Source organism: Passer montanus, unplaced genomic scaffold (assembly GCF_014805655.1).
Source record: "Passer montanus isolate IOZ18808 unplaced genomic scaffold, ASM1480565v1 scaffold55, whole genome shotgun sequence".
NCBI lineage: Eukaryota > Metazoa > Chordata > Aves > Passeriformes > Passeridae > Passer > Passer montanus.
This window is the reverse complement of record NW_024370485.1, coordinates 2,503,961-2,524,173: the sequence shown is the minus strand read 5'-3', so window position 1 is coordinate 2,524,173 and position 20,213 is coordinate 2,503,961. Positions and strand designations below refer to the sequence as shown.

At 49.2% G+C, this 20,213-nt stretch overlaps 1 protein-coding gene and 1 long non-coding RNA gene across 2 annotated transcripts in view; both read right to left on the bottom strand.

Moving 5' to 3' along the window:
* Positions 1-2,790: 2,790 nt before the first annotated feature.
* On the bottom strand, positions 2,791-5,812 carry ELFN2 (extracellular leucine rich repeat and fibronectin type III domain containing 2). The gene has a single exon (XM_039725556.1). It carries the CDS (start codon positions 5,483-5,485, stop codon positions 3,059-3,061), a length of 2,427 nt encoding a protein of 808 aa, XP_039581490.1. The 5' UTR covers positions 5,486-5,812; the 3' UTR covers positions 2,791-3,058.
* A 96-nt stretch (positions 5,813-5,908) lies between these two features.
* Positions 5,909-20,213, bottom strand: part of LOC120510059 — a 49,691-nt gene continuing 35,386 nt past the window's right edge. Inside the window, exon 3 of the long non-coding RNA XR_005629409.1 lies at positions 5,909-6,081. This is a non-coding gene — a long non-coding RNA (uncharacterized LOC120510059). The remainder of the gene's footprint in view (positions 6,082-20,213) is intronic.

Genomic DNA, 20,213 nt, shown 5'->3' with positions numbered 1-20,213 from the left:
ACAGTAAAATTATCATGCAAATAGAACGTTAAATCTGCTTTCCTCCAACAGGGCTGGCATCACTTTGTGAGCCCTCATCCTGAGGGAGGGAGCAGGACAAAGAAGAAGGGAGGAGGAAGGAAGGTGAGACACTTCGTTCCCCTTCCTTGCCCTCTTCCTCCCACAGAACAGTCCATCTTGTGCAAACTTCATCCAATGATTTGAAATGGGGGGCTACCGCTGGGAGGGAAATGGCTTTTCCCTCCTATCCAGCCTTACCCCCACTGAAGAAAAAAGAAGGGCCTGATGATAGCTGTATCCCTGACCTTTCTTTTCTACCTTGTTGAGGTGTTGAGGGGAAAAAGCAGAAACCCTTACACAGGTTAATGCTCCCCCTTAAAGTATTGACTGAGCAGAACTGTTTACAAGACCACATGGCAGAGAAGCACAAGGAGGGAAGAACTGGGGAGAGGAACAAGACTCCATCCCCCTAGCCTGTCATCCCCCTTTTTCTGTCCAATTCTGTGCCCCAGCCACTAGTTTTTTCTGCCTGGATGGTTGCCATGCTGGAAGACCACTGAACCTGCTCCATGTGGTAGCTGGGGAGGTCTCTGTTGTGCCTAAGCATCTCTCACAGCATTTACCTGTCTTGGTTTGCTGCATGGTCCCAGCATGTAGGGACACCTGCCAGCAGTGATGTGACTTCCCTTTGTGACTTCCCTTCACCCTCCTGCACGCAGGTGCAGACACACAGGTGCACACACACCCCTTCCTCTGGGTTGGATTGGCTCTTACCATGTGGAGTCAGTCCCACAAACACCTCTGGACTCAAGGCAAAATAATGCTTTGACTGTGGGAAAGCAGGCTGACAGTGAAAAGTCTGAGGCAATGGGGTCAGGACCTGGCTTAGGACTGTTGCCATCAGCATCCCTACAAGGAAGAAACTCCACAGATCTTCATAGGTTTACACTTTGGGGATACCTGCTCTGGTTTTCATGCACCAGACTCTGCCTACTGCTCCACCTCACTTACAGATGGTGAAATTGTTATGTGTGGCATAGAAGCCAGCTCTCACAGCTGGCATTGCTACTACCTGGCAAATAACAGGCAAGTTCTCAGCATGCAGCATGTAAATCCCTCCTAGAGAAGCTTCTACACCCTCATCCTTCTCCCAGGGCCCCCCAAAACACTATGTCTTCTGAGGAGAACCTCATACTTAGGGAGAGCCAACACAACATAGGCCCCCACCCTCATCCTGACAGAGGTGAACTATGGTCACGTGTTGGGCAGATCATGGAGAGGAGGCTCACTGTGCTGCACAAAGACATGTTCAGCAGGCAGCACTCCTGCCTGACAGAAAAATACTGGGGGAGATGGTGCCAAGATTGTGCTTTATTGGGTTGCTCAAAAATGGGAATAGGTGGAGAGGGCAGTAGGCTCATTGCCAATTCTGTGACAGATCTTCTATGCAAGAGGCAGAGGTTGGGACCTAGCAAGTGCAACTGGGATTTTGTCAAGACATGACAGGATCCCTAAGAAAAGTTTGTCACACCTGTGAGGATTAGGAGATGATATGTTGTTCTCACTGTCAGGAGGCCATCTAAGTAGTCAAAGGAACACTGCCATCCAGACGCTGGTGTCTTCTTCCAGCCTGGCACACACAGTGCAGCTGCACACACAAAGGGAGCTTCTTCCAGGCCATCCTTCTTGGGCTACTCCCAGGCCCCATTTTCACATCCCATTCATTCCCTGTGCTCCTGTCTTCACCCTAGGCTGTCCCCTATCCATGCCAGCACATCCATAGCCTATACAAGAGAAAGACTCTTTGTGAGGCCAACCCAATGAGATGAGCAACTGAAATCCTGTTCTTTACGTTCACCTGGAACTGAGGAGGTTGGATGATGCTCTTCTCATGGACACCCACCTCACAGCCCCTGGTGAAAATCAGTTGGGAAGAGCTGCAGAAGCTTAACGGAGAACTTGTTCTGCTGAGGTCCTCTCCAGGTCCCTTCCTCACAGTAAGGGGGACATGAACAGAGGGTATTAAACTGACTACACAAGGGCAGCCTGAGCATGTGAGGTGAGGAGGACCTCTGACCTGTAATGCTCATGGAGAAATGGGAACCCCATACACCTCTGATACACCAGACCTTCCTGCCTTTTCCTCCATCACTCCTTGAGGACCTGGCTTGCCATGCCAAAGAAAACATTCACAACCTGTTTCTCCCTGCTATCTGGCAGAAAACTGGCTCTGAGAAGGCCTGAAGAATGCCTGTCCCTCCAGATTGCTGGTGTTCATCAGCAGCAACCTGGCAGGAGAAGGGAAGGAGGAGGAAGAGTAGCAAGGGCACAGAGCCTGTTATACGGCAGGTCCTCCCTGCCTTGGTCCTTCACATCTCTTCTCCTTCCTCTGAGGAGGACAGAGGTTTGTGAAGTATCTAGACAGGAAGTTCAAGCCCAGGGACCCTTAACAGAGAGGGATAGGGAAGGGCAAAGGAAAAGAAGGGAGAGAACTTCTTCCAGAAATTCCCACCTTTTTTGGAAGGGGACTGGAGAAAGAGAAAAGCCTCCACTGCTAAAGAAAATGAGGAAAAAAGTTAGTGATGGAAAATTTGGCATATCAGGTGTACAAGGTGGACAAGGAAGCTTTCTTAATCAAGGTCCTTCCCTCCCACCTAAAAGAAAAATCAACCTTCAACAGGAACAGAAAGATGAATAGTTCACAGCTGAGTTTCATGCCCAGTGAGCGTCCATCTCTGCCCTTCTCCTACCACCACTGCCACCCACTCCCAGGCCATTCCCACCCACCCACCCACACTCCAATGTTGTTACCACAGTGTCAGTGCAGGGCGCTCCTCCCAACCATCTGTGGGCAGAACAATGGTCCCCGTAACACAGTAGAGACAATTCGGTGTGTGTGTGTGTCAGTGTTGTTGTAAACTTTAAGAAAAGGTTTTGTCAGTTTTATATTTGTCAGGAGTATTTTGTTGTTGGTTTATTTTTCACAGTCAAGTGGCTTTTTTTTTTCTGGTTGTTGGAGGGGGGGGTCTTGGTTGTATTGTTTCCTTGTGAGGAAGAGTCACAGCTTCTGCTGAGCAGAGACTCCTTTCCAGTAATCCAGGATGTCATGCAGATCCTCGTCCTTGGCAAACTGAACTTTCTTCCGCAGGGCATGCCCAGCTGCCATGTAAACCTCCTCCCTGTGATGCTTCTTGTAAGGCCGGAATCGCTCCCAGATCTTGTGGGTGCTCTCTGAGGAGTACTCGGGGCTGGAGGAGTAGCCCGAGAAGTAGTGTCTGGGGGAGAGCTGGGAGTACGTGGAGTCTCGCTTGGACCGGGACAGTGGCTTGAGGAATGACACCCGCTGGCTCAGGGTGTCAGCACTTTCCTCATAGTACAGGGCCGGGAAGGAGTGACGGTGCTCACTGCAATGGTAAGAAGGCTTGACCTCCAAGTGGTGGATGGCACTTGGAGACACCAAGGGAAGACGATCCAAAGGGCTGTTTAGTGGGCTGCCCTTCTCGATGTATTTGGAGTCAGACTTGCTGAGTGGTGGGTGGTCAGGCACATCCAAGCTGAAAACCTTGGCGCTCTTGATGGAGCCACTAGAGGAGATGCTGCAGGTCTTTCTGGCCACCGCAGCATCAGCACTGAGCTGGCGCTGCAAAGGGTGGTGGGAGCTTTCCTTGTAGGGTGGGGAAAGAAAGCTGGGCCGCTCTAGCCCACTCGAGGAACCGGCTGGGATGGACTGGCACTCAAAGGCCATATCTGAGTCAACACCAGTCCCACCACCCAGGAAAGATGCTGTGTCCAGCTTGAGGGCGTCAATGCAGTTGTTGATGATCTGGTTGACCTTGTCTACCTCCTTGGCTATAGTAGAGATCTCAGCAGCTGAGCCTTGCCCATTGTCAAGCTCCCTCAGGTCCTCATCTCGCTGGGTTCTCTCCAGCCCATCCCCACCTCCTGTCCGCACCTCAATGTAGTTACCTTTAGTGGTGACTTTAGGAGTCTCCATCCCAGCATCCATTGACTTTGATGGGGGCAACTTCTCCCCAATCATGGAAGGGATGGAGGACATCCGTGAGACAGGAATGACAGGTGGCTCACCCAGCTTCTGGGAAGGGTGGACCATGGTACTGGTATCAATATCTGATCCATAACGCATTTCTAGAATGGTCTTTTTGACATTGAGTGACTTCTGTTTCTCCTCCTGCATCCTCCGCTTCCGCAGGCAGTAGTACACCACCCCCAGGACAATGACCATCCCAAAGAGGCAACCCAGGGTGGTCATAATATAGTGTGTAGTGGTGGAAGTACTGGAAATAGGATCCTCCCTGCCTTTGCTCCGGGTTGCAAAGGTCAGGCAAGTATGGTTGTAACGCCTGTTGTTGCGGATAGAGGCCACACAGAACGTATAATCAGTGTGGGCCTTCAGCTTGTTGACAGTGACATATTCCTTCTTGCTCTTCAGTGTTGCTATGTCAGAAACGTAGCTGTTGTTGTATTGGACCAGCACATACATCTTACTGTAGGGCATGGGGATGGTGACCATCAGGATGGCTGAAGTGATTGTGACATCATGTAGCTTGATGCTGGGACTGAAGGAGGAGTCAGTGGTGGAAGAGGCTGGAGGCTTGACTGAGAGGAAATCCCCAGGGCTGATGGCTGACCCTTCATCCAGATCTCGCTGGGAGTCGGGGGTGTAAGGAGTTGGGTTGACCCTAGAGAGGGAGGGGATGGTGCCTCCTCTGCACATGGACTGGAAGATGGTGATGGCATTGCGGTTGTGGTGAGGCCGAGGCACCAGAAGCGGATACCCAGCAAACTCCCGTGGAGTCTCACACTGGAGGCGGTCATAGTTCTTGGTGACGTTGTTGAAGAGAGCCAGCCAGTTAAGAAAGCCGTAGAGGCTACAGTCACAGTTGAAGGGGTTGCCAGCCAGCTCGCACACCATCAGGTTACTCAAGCTGGTGAAAGTGTTGCCCTCCAGACGGCTGAGGCGGTTGGATGACAGGTCAATGCTAATCAAGCTGGGGCACTCAGAGAAGGCAGTGGGGGTGACCAGCTCTATTAGGTTATGCTGCACAAAGAGGAACTGGAGGCGGGCCATGCCCCGCAACATGCCCTCTGTCAGGTTGGTGAGTTTGTTGTAGCCCAGCTGCAGGACCTGGAGGTTTGACTGACCCATGAAAGCTCCATCTTCAATGTAGGAGATCTCATTCTTGGTCAGGTTCAAATCAGTCAGGTTGCCAAAGCGGTTGAGGGAGGAGTACAGCACCACCTTGAGCTTGTTCTCGTTCAGACGCAAGTCGTGCACCGTGCTGTTGATATGCTGGGGGATGGTCTCATACGGGGGCTGGTTCTGGCTGCAGATGGCCAGCCACACATACCCTTTGTCCCCCTCAATCAGCCAGCAGTCACCTCGCACAGTGCCAGGGGAAAACAAGCAGAGCAGGGCAGCCGCCCACAGCCCCAGGCACAGCATGGTCTGCAGTGGTGCCCTCATCAGGATGGGGGAAAACAAATCCCCAACAAAAAACAACGCCAAATCTCAGGACAACGGCAAAAAGAAACTAGGGGGCAAGAAAGGGGGTTCAACAATGGAAGGGAATGAGCACCCCAGTCCTATCAGATGTCATCACCATTATTTCTTCTTGCCCTCTGGGTCAAGCCAGGAGCATAGAGGAAGGGGAACACATGCAATATTCTTCCAGAACACCCAAAAGCTACGACCATGGATGTTTGGTCTGGAAGGGAACTACCTTGTGCTTCTTTTCTAAACAAAAATTCAGGCCGAGGATAATGAATCTTCTTTGATGCTCATGAGCGACTCACACACCCCACCCACACCAAACCCACCCCAAAACAAACCCAAGTCCTCCCCCTCTAGTCTTCCCCCACCCCTCCACAGTGTGATTTGGAAGAACAAGGCAGGGCTGCCTCCTGTGTCGCTCACGCTCCCCTGATTTCTACTCCTTCTCTTCCTTCTTTCCTGGGTTCCCTCTGAGAAGCTTCAGAGCTTGGGATCAAACATGTCGAAAACAAAAATACAGAGAAGGAAAGAGCAAGTGTGCACGAGAGAGATCCATCTGTCACTGGAATCTGGAAAAGAAAACACAAAAGACAGGAAGAGGCATCATCTGGAAGGGTCTTTGAGACAAGTGTATAGACAGCAGTGTTTCATGAGAAGAGGGAGATGGGGAAGAGACACTTTAAAGGGGGTGCAAGCAAGAGAGGTGTGGTACTGCCTGCCGTGCTGATAAGCCTTTGAGGAGGGAACCCTCACAATGTAGAATGTCATATCAGGGATGTGCAGAAGGGTATCTGGGCTCCCTTAAGTAGTGTGATCACAGCCAGGGACCCGAGGGAAGGCAGTGGTGTGGGAGTAGAAGAGGAAGGGAAAGGAGAGTGGGAAACATAAAGCTGTTATTGCGGGGGCTCAAAACCCCTAGTGTAAACAAAGGCAAGCCCCAAGCACAGCCAAAGCCATGAATTTTCAGCTGCCTGGAAGTGATGTACACAGAATGCATGAAGCAGGGAAAATGCAGACAAGCTTCTCCCCCCCACCCCCCCAAAAAAGCCAAACATTTTTGTTCCTTTCCTTCCTTCCTTGATGCAAGAGGGATAAATAATTCAAACCACGTGTAACCACTTCTGCTCTAAAAATTGTTCCTGACTCTTGGTGCATGGACAAGGCTGTTGAGGTGAACCAGTCTGGCTTGCACACAGTGAGGGGGTGGGGAGCAGGCAGTGTGTCAAATACCAGCCTCCAGTCTCTCACCCAACAATGCCAGAACTCCTAATCTGAAGCACATCACCCATCTACCCCCCATCAAAGAGTGGTGCACGGTTTACTCCTTTGAGATTTACTACCTCTCTTGGGGACTATGAAGACTGCCCCTTTGTAAGAAAACACACCTTGCAGACAAAGTGACATTTGCCTGTTCAACCACAACAAATGTATTTCTGGGCTCTGGGCAAGCTCCTGGTTCTGACTGCGAAACACAGCCTGGAGCACCTTTCTCTCCAGCTACAGCTTCAACCCTTCTCCCACTGTGCTGAGACGGGAGCCTGGCAGGGGTGTCCTCAGGCAGCACAGAGGAAATAATTTCATACAGTAGATAAAACATGTGACCTCTGTGCTATATCTTTTTTTTTCTTTTTTTTTTTTAAATTTTGAGGAGAAAGGAAACACTAAAAAAACAGAGAAAAGGATTATTGGTTAATGAAAAATAAAGATCCCCTCTTGCCCCTTTTATTTTGGGGGAGGCTGCTCACTAAAGATATCGCTGAAGCTTTTGCTGCAAAAGCTGAACCAATTTCTAGCACAGAGACATAAAGGGCAGAAATAAAATGAAGGAAGATAAATGAAGGAGGAGTGAACCCTTGAGGAACAAGGCTTACGTCTGTGGAGAAATCTGAGCTGATTTGGGTCTGTGGAATTACCAGGCCAGCTGGATTAAGGGATCAGAGATAGTGTCACAGAGAAACACTTAAATATTCAATAATCCAAAAAGTAAAGCCAAGACAGAGAAGGGAAGGGGGAGAAGAGCTACACCAATGGAAAAGACAGAGAAAAAACCTCCATTCCCCACAGCTCATCATCTGAGACCATCAAACTCATGTCACTTATGATTGTCATATGATGGCCTTCAGCTGCTGCCTCAGCTTTGCCTCAGCCAGCAATGAAGCAGAAGGCAGAGGTTTTTACAGTCTGTTGATTTGTTTCTCAGCCTTGTAATCCAATGAGAAATAATTTCCTGACACTGTTTCCCCAGATGCCTCAGCTAGGAGGCACATCTGGCTTTCCACAGGTTGGGACCCACAGGCCTCTGATATTCCTCAGCACCAGTCCCCTGCCTTGTTCCACCATTTCTAGAGGAGACTCCATGCAGAGACAGAGCCAATTCCCCACACCATCTCTGTCCTTTCACCTTCCTCTCTAATGTTCCTTCACTTTGCCTGATTTCTTCCACTGAACAAAGGAGTGGCAGATACTATCATGCTTTTTGCACTTTGGTGCCCAAAGTATGTCTACCCCAGGCAGAGGCCAGGGACACCCCCTGAGCAAGCAGTGGAAAGATTTACAGATTAGAGATTTTAGCCACCATCCTTCTCTGAGCATTATGTTCTGGCCCACCTGTCTCACCTCCCCAATTACCCTGCACAACATCCAGCTCCATACAGGAACATCCCAGCCCACTTGCTTTGACCCCTTCTGGTAGGGCAGACTGCTCCAAAAGGTGTGCTGAAGTCACCATTCCCTGCTGTAGCTTGTTCATGGTGCACATGCACAGAAAGAAACTCATGCCCAGGACCATGTTCCTATGCAGCAAGCTCAGCAATCCCTGAGAGCCACCCCATCCCACTCAAGGAGCTGCACTCAGGCAGGACAGAGAGGGTTTGGAAGGGCAGATGTCCTAATAGCCTGGAAAGGAAAGAGGTGGGTTAGGGATGGATGGAAACACAGGTGGTGTTTATCATTGCTATTGGCCAAAACCAAGAGGGACCGTGCAGAAATCCCTGCGTCCTGCCCACCTCCCACCTGGGCTGTGTAGCTTTGCCTCAGCCACAGGCCACAGGAAGGATCAAGACACCCTTCAAACCAAACTCAGTGGTCCCCTTGGGTCCCCAAGGTAACCATGTATGAGAAATACACAGACCCTGACATTCTTCCCGCAATGGCTCCTGTCTCCCCACCATCATGCTGGTTTTAAGGGTGCTGAATGCAACCCAATCCATGACCTACTGCACCCCTGCCCATGGCCCAGCACCACCCCATTTCTGCTCAGCCCAACACCATCAGACCCTGCTACAGCAATGCTGTAGGAGTGCTGGTCTCCAGCTCTACCACAGCCATGTCCTGCCCTCTAGGGAGCAGCTGCTCCCTCACCCTGGCAATCCATAGTCAAAGGGAGGCCAGGAATGAGGGGCAGCACTATACCTTCCTTTAACTGTCTACAGCCAAAAGAACATAAATCACACAGCACTGGAGTCCAGCAGCACAAGGAAGCAACACGCTGTCCTTTCTGCTGGCCTGAAAGGTGCTGATAATGGAGTTGGCTGTTTCCCTCTCTTGCTTCTCAGGCAACAGGGCAAGAAGGCACAGGGATGGAGTGTGGGTAGGGAAAGCAAGAATGAACAAGTCCAGCACAGCAGAGAGCCAAGGAAGGGGGATGCAAGAGTTGTGGAGAACTTATGGGCAAGAGAAATAGTTAGGACACGGGTTATGTTTTATAGGGAAGGTACAAGATAACCATCTCCGTGTGCTGGGCTTATTTAGTTGTAGGGTTCCAACACTCTCCAGTGTCACCCAAGATGTACAGCAAGACCTTGGCTCCTGGCCATCCTCATGTACACGTGAACATGAAGGGACAGTAGCGACATGGCACCCGTGAAAGCTGTGCTCTCCTTGGCTGGCACAAAGCCAGCCTAGTGGCTCCCAAATGATCTTCCTCTGCTTTACTCTCTCTTAATGGATGTCCCAATGTTATTGGCATTTATCTGCAGCACGTTGGAGAAGAGCAGAAGGCCACAGGGATGGTCCCATTGTTCAGAGGAAAGAAAAGAGAAGGGAAAGTGAAACAGAGGGCAGAGAGTCCCAAATCTGAGTCAGGAGGTAGGTGTCAATGGCCACAAACATCCCTTTGACTTGGAGCTCAAGGTAGTACAGGGGATGACACAGGATGAAGGTCACTGATGAGATGGTAGCATAAAATACAGCCAGTGAAAGTATGGACAGGCAGGATAGGAGGCACAGAGGCAAACTGGGGCCTGAGGGAGTGGAAGGACCAAAACTGAGAGAGAATACAAGGCAACCAGAAAAGTGACATACAGCTGCAATTTCGGCCTAAAATTCTGACCTTGTCAACCTTGTCCTCTTGGGGCCCCATGCACTGGAAAAACCACCTCTTAATTCTACCATTGCTTAAACGGTGCTAAGAGCCTCCCATTTGAAATGCATGCATTAAAAACCTGCCAAACACTCTTGACTCCTCTGGGGACACCCCGAAACCAGGCCAAAGCTCCTGCTGCTTTCTTAAGCTTCATGCTGCAGCTGAGCATCATCCCTCTTCCCAGCTCAGTGTGCTGCCTGCTCCTGGCAGGCCTCAGGGCACAAACACCATCTCCAAGGGACTCTCCTCTTCTTCTTGGCTTTAAGGTCCTTCCAGGATTTCTCTAACTACTTTCTGAAAGGGGAGCCTTTCCCAGGGGTGCTTGGCACTCAAAATTCATGCCTTACTTGAAGGGACTCTCCCTGTCTGTTGGGTACTTTCTGTAATTCACAGAGGTCTGAGCATCACTGCAGCCACCCTAAATCACCACCCAGAGATTGTCCTTGCTTCTGCATCTGGCTCTAGTGGAAGCACAGTGCCATGGGAGAAGCTTGCAGCACAGCTGTGGCACTTACAGGACAGCAGTCCCTTCCCTCTCGGCCCTGCATCTAGGGAATTATTGCAGGAGTTACCTTCAAGTCATGCAGCAAAGAACCTGTGACTGTGCCCACAGGTGCTCCAAAAGCTCTGACAGGTCTGGGACCAAGAGAAGAGGGAGCAGGAAGCCTGATGGTAGTGGTTTTGTGGCATGGAAGACATTTGTGTGTGTGCGAGAGAAAGAGAGAGAGAGAGAGAAAGAAAACCTTTTACTGTAGATTCTCTCATATTCACCAAGGGTTGAGCTCCACAACACTCTTTCCTTTAATGGGTCTCAATGAAGGTTTCTTTCTCACATTCTCTCTTCTCTAATTTATCCCCTATCTTCACAGAACACATTGTAGGAATTTTTAGAATTAGAAGGTTTTAAGAAAGTTATAAAAACTGAGTTATCTCTCTTTTCCATCCCAATGTTCAATTTGTTTGAAATCAGCCCCATAGCTTCAAAACTCCAGAGGTCAAAGGAGCTGTACAGCCACACTAGAAAGTCATACAACAAAAGGTGTTCCCCACTAACCAGACAAAGCCTTACAGGAGTTTAACAGAATTCAATGAGTCCTGCTGAAAGATGTCCACTCAACCTCAGAGGCTCTGTGAATTTGGCAGTGTTGCTGCAAGAAAAGTCTCATGCTTCAGCTCTGGGAAGGTTCATTTTACTTTAAACAAATCCACAGTGCCTGTGGGTAGAAAACTCATTCCTCTGAAAGCTGGGCTGGCCCTGCCATAAGTGGGGAGGAAGATTGCAACTCCCAAACTCCAGCTGTCCCTGACATCTGGAAGCCCAAACCACTAGGATCCCAGCAGGACACTGGGAACCAAACAAGATCCCAGCTGCTTCTCGCAAGACACCATTGCAAGGATACTCACGAAGCTCAAATTCCAGGCAGCAAGGATGGGACCCTGCAGAGAAAGGGAAAAGGGATAAAATGCAGGCTGCAGTACGGCCCCAAGGACATGCTGCTCTGCACTCTTGCCCTTTGGCCAGTTTGGAGCACAGGAAGGAAGAATTCAGAAAGAAAAATTCAGAAGGAAGAATTCATACACCCAGACTCAAACAAACACACTGCCATTGACTCCAAATCTTTGCTGGGACAAACAGCTTAAAGACTAACCATGAAAAAAACCCCAACACATTGCTGTATATAAAACCCCTGCTCTCCCATCGCGTCTCCCCAACAGCGATTAGATGCCTAATTTGTTAGGCAGCAAGAGAGAGAGAATGGGAAGGCTCAAGGGAGAAAAATGAAGCAGCTCAGAAGCATGAAAGAGAGAGCTTAAAAGCATAAATCTTATTTTAGAGTGATAAATACTGGCAGAAAGGTCTTTCATATGCCTGTGGTTCCCTGGCAGGCCAGAAAGCCACTTTTGTTTTCCAAAGTGAAATGGTTACCTTTTATATTAATATGATTATTGAAGATTAAGGCGGATTTGCATCAAGCCAACTCCACCCAGACAGCCTGCAGCAGCAATCCACAGAAGCGTGTACATGGGGGTAGGCTTGGGAAATAGCCTGCTCCAGGTAGAAGAGCATGTCAAGAGATCAGAGGTGCCACAAAAAATATTATCAACAATAAGGCTGCCTTCAGTCCTCTCCCTCCAGAGCGGGGACGAGGGCCTGGGAAACATACTCCCCTTGTCATCCCATGAGCCCAGACATGAGGCAGTAGAGAGAAACAGAAATAATTAGAAATAACTCCTGCTGGCCATGGGGAGGGAGCATGAGGTCTGTGTGACTCCCTGTAGCCACCTGCCATAGGGAGTGTGACAGCAAGGCTGGCTCTGCCGGGTGCACTGGAACGGCTGTGAGTCACTGTAGAGAAAGGCGCGGCACTGTCGGCTCCGGGAGCGCGGGGTGGAGGGGGAGTGTGTGCGGAGGAGTCGCTGCAGGTGATGGGGTGGATGTGTGGGCTGCGGGTGGATGTGCTTTAGTCACTCTGTGAAGCGGAGAACCATGCTGGCTCCTGGGGAGGGAGGAATTGCCATGGAGAACCAGGCAAAGGCTGTTTGTGAGTTTATGTGTGTGTGCATGTGTGCTTGCATGAAGCAGGCACCTCGGAGAAAGGGGTGGGAGTGTTTGCCTGTGTGAGAGGCGCTGCAGGGGACGGGGTGGGAGTGCAGGCTGCATGTGGGCGTGCAGGGATCATGGGAGACAACAGTGTGTGTCTGGGAGAAGGGCTGCAGGGAAAGGGGTGGGAACACTCCTTCTGAGTGTGCCCTGACGTGAATCACTGTAGGGAGCAGGGTGTGAGGGCAGGCTCTGTGCATGTGCGTGCGCACGTGTGAAGGAGCTGCTCTGGGGGACAAGGAGTGACCTCTGCTGTCTGTCAGCGATTGAGGGGTAAAGGGACAGGAATGGCAGCTCTGTATGAGCGTGTGTGTGAGCTGCTGCAGGTAACAGGCCAGGAGCCTGTGGGGGCTCTGGGAGCATGTATCAGGCCAGGGTGGGAGCACTGGTGCTGTTGTGTGCTCCCATGCAGCATGTCCAGCATGAGACCAGGAGAAATCCTTGGGTTGTATGTGATGCCACTGCACAGACCCCCCCACCTCCTCAGGGTCATTGTGATGCCTCTGTTGTCTTGTGCTGGCCTTGGTGCTCTATTTCCTTCAACAAGTCCTGGCTCTCAGCAGTCTGACTATGAACAGCAGGAAGCTATTTGAAGGATGCCCTCTCAAACCTAGCATACCTCCAGTATTTCTGGATGCTAATAACATCCTCAGCAATCCAGCAGTTCCAGTTTAGAGGGCCCCCAAACATGCTACCCTGCAGGTAGGGTAGGAAAAGGGCATGGTACTTGGATTACAGCTCACTACCATCGCTTATGGGGAGGCCTCAGAGCCTAAGGAATCACATATGTCCTGGAGTGACAATCACTTCCTGACATTTGTCCTGTGTAGGACACCACCAGGCCTGCAAACTCCTGCAGGGCACAGGCATTGGCATTGAAGCATCCTTCAATGTTCTCTCGCCTTCCAGCCAACCTTGTCCTGGGTGACCACCTGGGAGAGATTCCCTCACTGGCAGTGAGACCCTCAGCCCCTCAAAGATCTTCCTCTGGTCAATGCATGCCTAGATTCAGCAAGAGGAGTGGCCTCACACTGGACAGGGCATTATGTTTCCACACGGATGCTTCCACCTTCCTTCCATCCTCCACCTGCAGGCAGTGGCACAGCTCAGCCCTGCTGGGGAGGGACCCTCCTCCCGGCCGGCTCGCCCACCTAGATTTCAAGCTAGCATCTGACATGCATTTTGACACAGCCGTGCCTCCCCTCTCTTTTCCCCACTACCTTGCCTTGTTTAGAGCCTGGTTTTTTCTTCCATTGCCAAAACACAATGACTGTTATAATTAACAGATTATCTCAGTGCGACAGCTGCAGTCCTTTGAAAATTAGGTTGAATAACAGGATCCTGCCGTATGGTAATTTCTTTTCATCTCTCAAATATTTTCTCTCTCACACTCTCGTTTCTACCTCATTTCTATTTTTCTTTCTTTCTTTTCTCTCTCCCCCCTCCTACATTCCACCAGCTCCCTGACTGCACGAGCAGTATCTTTGGGGTGAGACAGGCTGAAGGGCTCTCTCTGCCTTCATCAGCTGTTTTCATTCCCCTTCTTTTACTACCACATCTCACAGAGAAGCAGTGCTTGCAAGTATGTTCATAAACACACCAGGAAAATACATGCCCACCAGAGGCAATGGTCAGGGGCCCCACTGGTTCAAAAAAGCAGCCCAGGGAATTTCATGGGGAGGGGAGAGACTGGGATGCAGTAGCCTGAGCCACTGCATGCAACTTTGCCACAGGGAGCTGAGTGCAACGTTGCAGCTGAGTGGTTTGCACAGTTAGCCAGGGTGCTCTACCCACCCACTACCCCTCCGCCTTCTTGCTGACTCAGTTTCTGCCCCTGACTCACCACTTGCTCACTGAATGGGGACTGGCAGTACTTACACGGCATCCTTCTCTCTCGCTCAGGCAGTAGCTCTGCCACTTACCACCCCCTTTCCCATTATCCACCTACATCTGTCTCTCTACCAACTCAATCAACCCAAGACAGCCAGAAAAGCAGCTTGCTGGGGATTCTGGGTTTCAGAACCAAAATAAGAACTGCTCCCAGCTGGACCCAAATTAGAGGCTCTGGAAATCTCCTCCTCCAGGACTAGAGATCCCCTGGCCTTAGCTGTAAACAGGACTAATCCATTTGCAGAAGTGGCTGGACTCCTTGGTCTCTGCTTGGGCAGATGCCCCAGCACACAGCATTTCAGGCTGTGAGGATGACCAGCCAGACATGTGGGATGGGTCTGTTGGAATGGTGTCCGGGATTTGGCAACTGGAAGGTTTCGAGTTCATTTTGTTCTGGACTCAAGAAGTCTGCAACTTTGTTGTTGACTGCACCGAGAGCATTAGTTAATTATTGTCAATCCTGGCTTGAACTCACGCAAAATGCCTTGGTCCTGCGCTGCTTATTTCAGCCATGTCTGTAATCTATACAACATCATCTGTCACACTTAAACACCATTTTTTCCTTTTGAAAAACAGGGAGGGATTCCTCCATACGACATGTCCATCACAGCCTAACATTCCTCTGCAGAAACCAGTTCCAGCTGGGTCCTGGGCCCCCTCCTGCCTCAGCACAGCCATTTCCTCTCCTCCCATGGAGTTCCACCTCATTTATTTCCTTAATCCCAACTCAGTAGAACAGAAACTCTTTGTCACTATTATTCTGCCAAAAGCCAAGTAGTTTTATAACAAACACTCATCCATTCCATTGTATTTCAGCAGTCTCCAGCAATGCTTCTCATCGTCCATGATCTCTCTTTTTTCATCCTTTGCCATCCTCAACCCCGCATTTTCTCTGTGCTTTCACTCCAGACCCTGTGATAGCTCATGGCATTTATAGCACATCTCCTCATTCATTCACTGTCACTTACCCAAATGTTACCTTCATTTATTAATTCTTCTTTTTTCTAGTAGCATCCCTCTTCTGAGTGCTTTGTACAGTCCTACTTACGTATCCAATAATAGTATTTTCCCAATGAGTGAGTCATATACCCCTTTGCTGACATTTAGAATTCTCCTTGTTCTTTGAAACACGTTTGTTCATTCTCCATCTCTACAATTATATATGTCTACTCATGGCGTTGCATTTCCTACAGCAGCTGTGCAGCGAACAGATGATTTGTGCAAATAGCCCAGCAAAATACTTTTTCCTCCTGGTACCTTGACATCCTCCATTTTAATTATGTAGGCCAAAGCTAATTCAGGCTATGATGTAATCAAAAATGGGGGACAGCTCAATTTAAAAAACACCCCCCCCTTTCCTTTGTTCTTGCTCAGTCCAGTTTTCTATCTTATTTCCCCTCCTATTCTCTGCTCTGCCTCTTTCGATGCTGTCGGTAGCAGAGTACATGGAGGCTGCAATTGTTATTGGGACTCTGATTTCATAGGTGCTGAAAATATTTTCAGTGAGAAACAAACTTTGTTTCAGACTGTTTCTGGACTGAAAGGACCAAAAAACAAAGGAGCATTACCCCGCTAATACAGGCACATAAATGTCTTACCCACTAACCCACGTAATAGGTACTTCACGGCCAGGGAATGATGCTTATCCCCCTAAATCTCTCTCCAGGTAGCCCTAGAAAGCAATTAATCTGGCAGCCCCTCCTTGTTCCTCACTGTGGCCCTATTCCTTCCCCCACAGTTCTTTGCTTCTCTTTGAGTCCTTAGTCACCCTTGCATATTCCATATTTTATTTATTCCTTGCTACTCCTCTTAATCTGCATAGGCCAAACCCTAAGCTCCGGAGTTACCCTGACTCATTTCCTCCCAGGAAAAGCAATGTTTTATATCAGTGGGAAAGCCTGTGATGTCAATCTGGACAGAGACTGATTCTGCACAGGGACTCCCGCATGATTATTTCTTGTTCTCACTCATTCAGGTCTCCATTTAGCAACATGCTTAAGCATGCACCCAACTGTAAACCCATGCAAGTCCCATTCAGCTTCTCAATTGCTTTCTTCTTCAACATCTGTGTTGATGGTTCCCACATCTTCCAAACACAACAGATTCTCCCTCTGTGCTTCCTCTTCCTAACCCCTCTGTTACCCACTCACCAACATCCTTCCTCTTGCTTTGAGAAATTAATTTTTTTCTGGGGTTTTTTCCTTTGCTTGTTTGGATTTTCTTGTTTTCACTACTGCCAGGGGAGTCCAGCTTGTAATTTCACCTCCCTGTTCCTGAGATTGCTATGTTGAATAAAACACTGACTTCCCCCTCTTCTCTCCAGCATTCTGAAATGCTGAATCGGGCCACTAAGGGGGGAGTCCAGCTTGTAATTTCACCTCCCTGTTCCTGAGATTGCTATGTTGAATAAACACTGACTTCCCCCTTTTCTCTCCAGCATTCTGAAATGCTGAATTGGGCCACTAAGAAGAAAAGCTATTAGCCAGGACCGCTGTCTCTGATACCGAAACAGAGCTGGCAGCAATATTTACAGGCGACTTTGAAAGCTCCAAGGATGGCTTGTGGCCAAAGCTGATGATATCCACCCCCTCTTTTTTTTAATGATGTCTTCCTATGACTCAGTCTGGTCCATAAGTCAAAATAAGATTTTTTTTTTTTACCCATCTTCCCTTTAAGCAATGAGAACAAGAGCCTAAGAACAGAACGCTGTAGCATCACGGACAGGACAAGTTACGTCACGAGTAATGCAACTTGGGGTGTCCTTGGTAGCTTAAAAAGAAGCAGAACAAAAGGCGTACGTCCTCTTTCCGGAGAAATGAGTTTTGGCAGAGCTAAACTGGCAATTGCCTGAGTTTTCTAAACTTAGTTTTATCTGTAAGCAAAGCAAGAAACACGCGGGAAGCAGAGACACGGTGACCTCGGGGGCTCATGACTTCCCAGGCTCAGCAAGGAGCTGCCGTGCCCTTTATTATCCACCACTGCGCGGAGGCAGAGCCTCGAATAAAGGGACGGTGTCGGGGGAGCTGTGACAGCTCTTTCAGAGTGGGGCTGCGGTGTACCGAGCCAGCCTGCCCACACAGCCCTACCTCTGCCTCCAGCCACGCAGGCTGCGGCGACAAACAGCCACTCAAACGCCTGATAAACGAGCAGTTCAGCCCCAGACCACTTAATTTGCTCCTTGCCTTCTTTGTCTGCCAGTGGCAGGGAAAAAATGCATGTTTGGAAATTGGTAGTGTTGTGTATAGCATTACCAGGCTGGAGTTATAGTGACTGCTAGACGGCTACAGAAAAAAAAAAAAAAAAAAAAAAACCAAACAAAAATAAATAAAACACACAAGAAAAACCCCACCACCAAACAACAAAACTCCCACAAAAAAAAAAAAACACCACCACCCTAAAAAACCCCACCCCCCCAAAAAAAACCCCAAACCAAACAAACAAAAAACGCCAACAAAAAACCCAAACAAACCCAAAAAAAAAAAAAAACCACAAAAACCAAACAGGAAAAATTTAAAAAAAAATCCAGAAGAGGATAGCAGGCTGAGAGCTGTGAAGAAGGGTGGGGTGTGAGTGGGGGAGAGCCAGGCAAGGAGATAGGGAGAGAAATGATACAGTACTGTATCCAAGAGTAGATACTATGATGATGGGGACATTAAGAATATGATAGATAGGCAGGGAAGGAAGGCAAGCAGACAGAGGAAGGTACAGAGAAAGAGACAGAGACGAGGGAGGGAGAAGGAAGAGAGAGAGGCAGAATTAATTTAGGAGGATATACTGAAAACATAATCTTCTCAACAGAGTTAAAAAAGAGCGAGAGAGAGAATTAAAACAAACAGCGACAGGAAACTGAGAAAGAATAACTTTTTTTTTATGAGCTTGTTAACATTTGTGAAGTTAAGTAACCCTAAATTTATGCCATTAATTTGCATGTATTACATTTTTTTTTCTGTGCTGCCAGTTTATAGTCTCTGTGAAACCTTTAAAAAGTGGCTTTTTTTCTCCTTTTCCCTTTGCCTGTGTTAATTAAGCCTTGTGATATATGTATATTTTTACACTGCTGCTGTGTTCTAGCATTTAATCATGAAATGGCCCTTTTTGCCTTTTTTTTGGGCTGCTCCTGGCTCATCCTTTCACCTGCACAGAAACCTGAGGAGGTGTGAGTGTTCACCCACCTGCACCGATCTGCAAGCGTGCCTAGAGCCAGACTGAGATCCCATGATCCCAGGCTGGGATTCTCCCTGTCAAACAAGGCAGCTTTCAGCTCTTCAGCTGCTGAAGGGTTAACAGTCCCGATGCACTAGGGCATTCACATTGCCATACTGAAGCACACGGTATTTACACATTAGCAATCACTGGGGAGCCATAAATCGGATTCTCAGGGGAAATCCAGCCAAAGAACAGAGTGAGATTCCTAATGAAGGAAGTCACAGCCAAAGCTGGGGGAGGCACAAGTGACAGATACCTTCTAATCAGCTGCTGGAATGAAAGGGGATGCAGGTCATCCTCCAGGGCTAGAATTATCCACCTAGGATGCATATAGAAAGAGCTGCTGTAGAAAATGTGAGTCCAGTTTCTCCCTTGCTTCCAGGGGACTGCACCACACCAGTTCTCAGGAGCAGTGTCCCTCCTCTCCTCCCAAGGACTCTTCTTTCTGGGCAGACAGATCTCTCTCCTAAGCACATTGCTGACTTTGGAAGTGCCCAAGGCCAACACACAGCGTAGCTGGTGGAGCCCTTTTGGCAGCTGTCCCAGCGAGCATATTTCTGAGCTCAGCTGGACAGGAGTCCTGGTCCTAAATGTGCTTTGATTGCTCTGCTCCTCTCCAAAGGCTGTTTCTCCCAGCTGTAAACAGAGTTTGCTGAAGCAAGAAGCAGGTTGCTAAGTCTGGTTTGGATGCTGTTTGGTCCTTAGTGGAGCTGATGGGACTCATCTTGTTAAAAGCCAGCTGAGCTGAGACCATGAACATTGAACATTGATTCAGACCTAATCACCCTCCACGGGAGACACAGCAACTGGAGAAGGGAATAGGGGGGATTGCTGGTCACAGCAGAGGTGGTGCTCCCCCATCCCCTGTGGAGGAAGCTTGTGATCTCCTTGGGGTCTGATAGGCATATGAGAGGTCTCTGGAGCATCTCTGCTGAACTGGAGTCGGGAAGGAAAGGTAGGGGATACAGACCAGGCTTTCCACACTGTCATTTATTTTGCCATATGGGGGTGTTGAGCACCAGAGAGGATATTCTGATTTACTCCCTGGCTTACCGTTGCTGTGGCAACGGGAGAAATACAGGCCAAACCAGGCTGCATCTGCAATGTGGTGGTAATAGGGAGTTTGGATTCCCATGTGTGTGTGTTTGTTTGTTTGTTTGTTTGGCTGTTACAGGAGCCACATGGTAAAAAAGCACCGTTGCGATGAAAAGGGAATGAGGTCTGAATTGTACCCAGACAAATACACCCTCCTCTCATGCAACAGCCAAACAGCCAAGCATGCAGTTCTGCTGACAGCACGCAGCCCAAGGAACACCGGCACACACATGTGGCCTTTCTTCCCACCACAAGTACACCCCTGGAGCTGGGAGTCCTCAGCTGCTCTCCCACCCTTAAAGGAAGCTGGACTTCTTATTCCATAGGTACAAAGCTCCAGTGCACCAGACACTGTAGCTGGGCTCTGAAATGCAGCTGAGAGTCTAGGGCCCCCCTAGTGCCAGCAAGAGAATCTCCTCTGCTGTGAGACCCACACATCCCAGTCAGCTGTGACTCTAAGGGATCACAATGCCCCCACTGGTTACTGACAAATGCTCCTCCCTGCAAATACTCCTCCAGCACATCGTAGTGACAAGTCTCTGCCT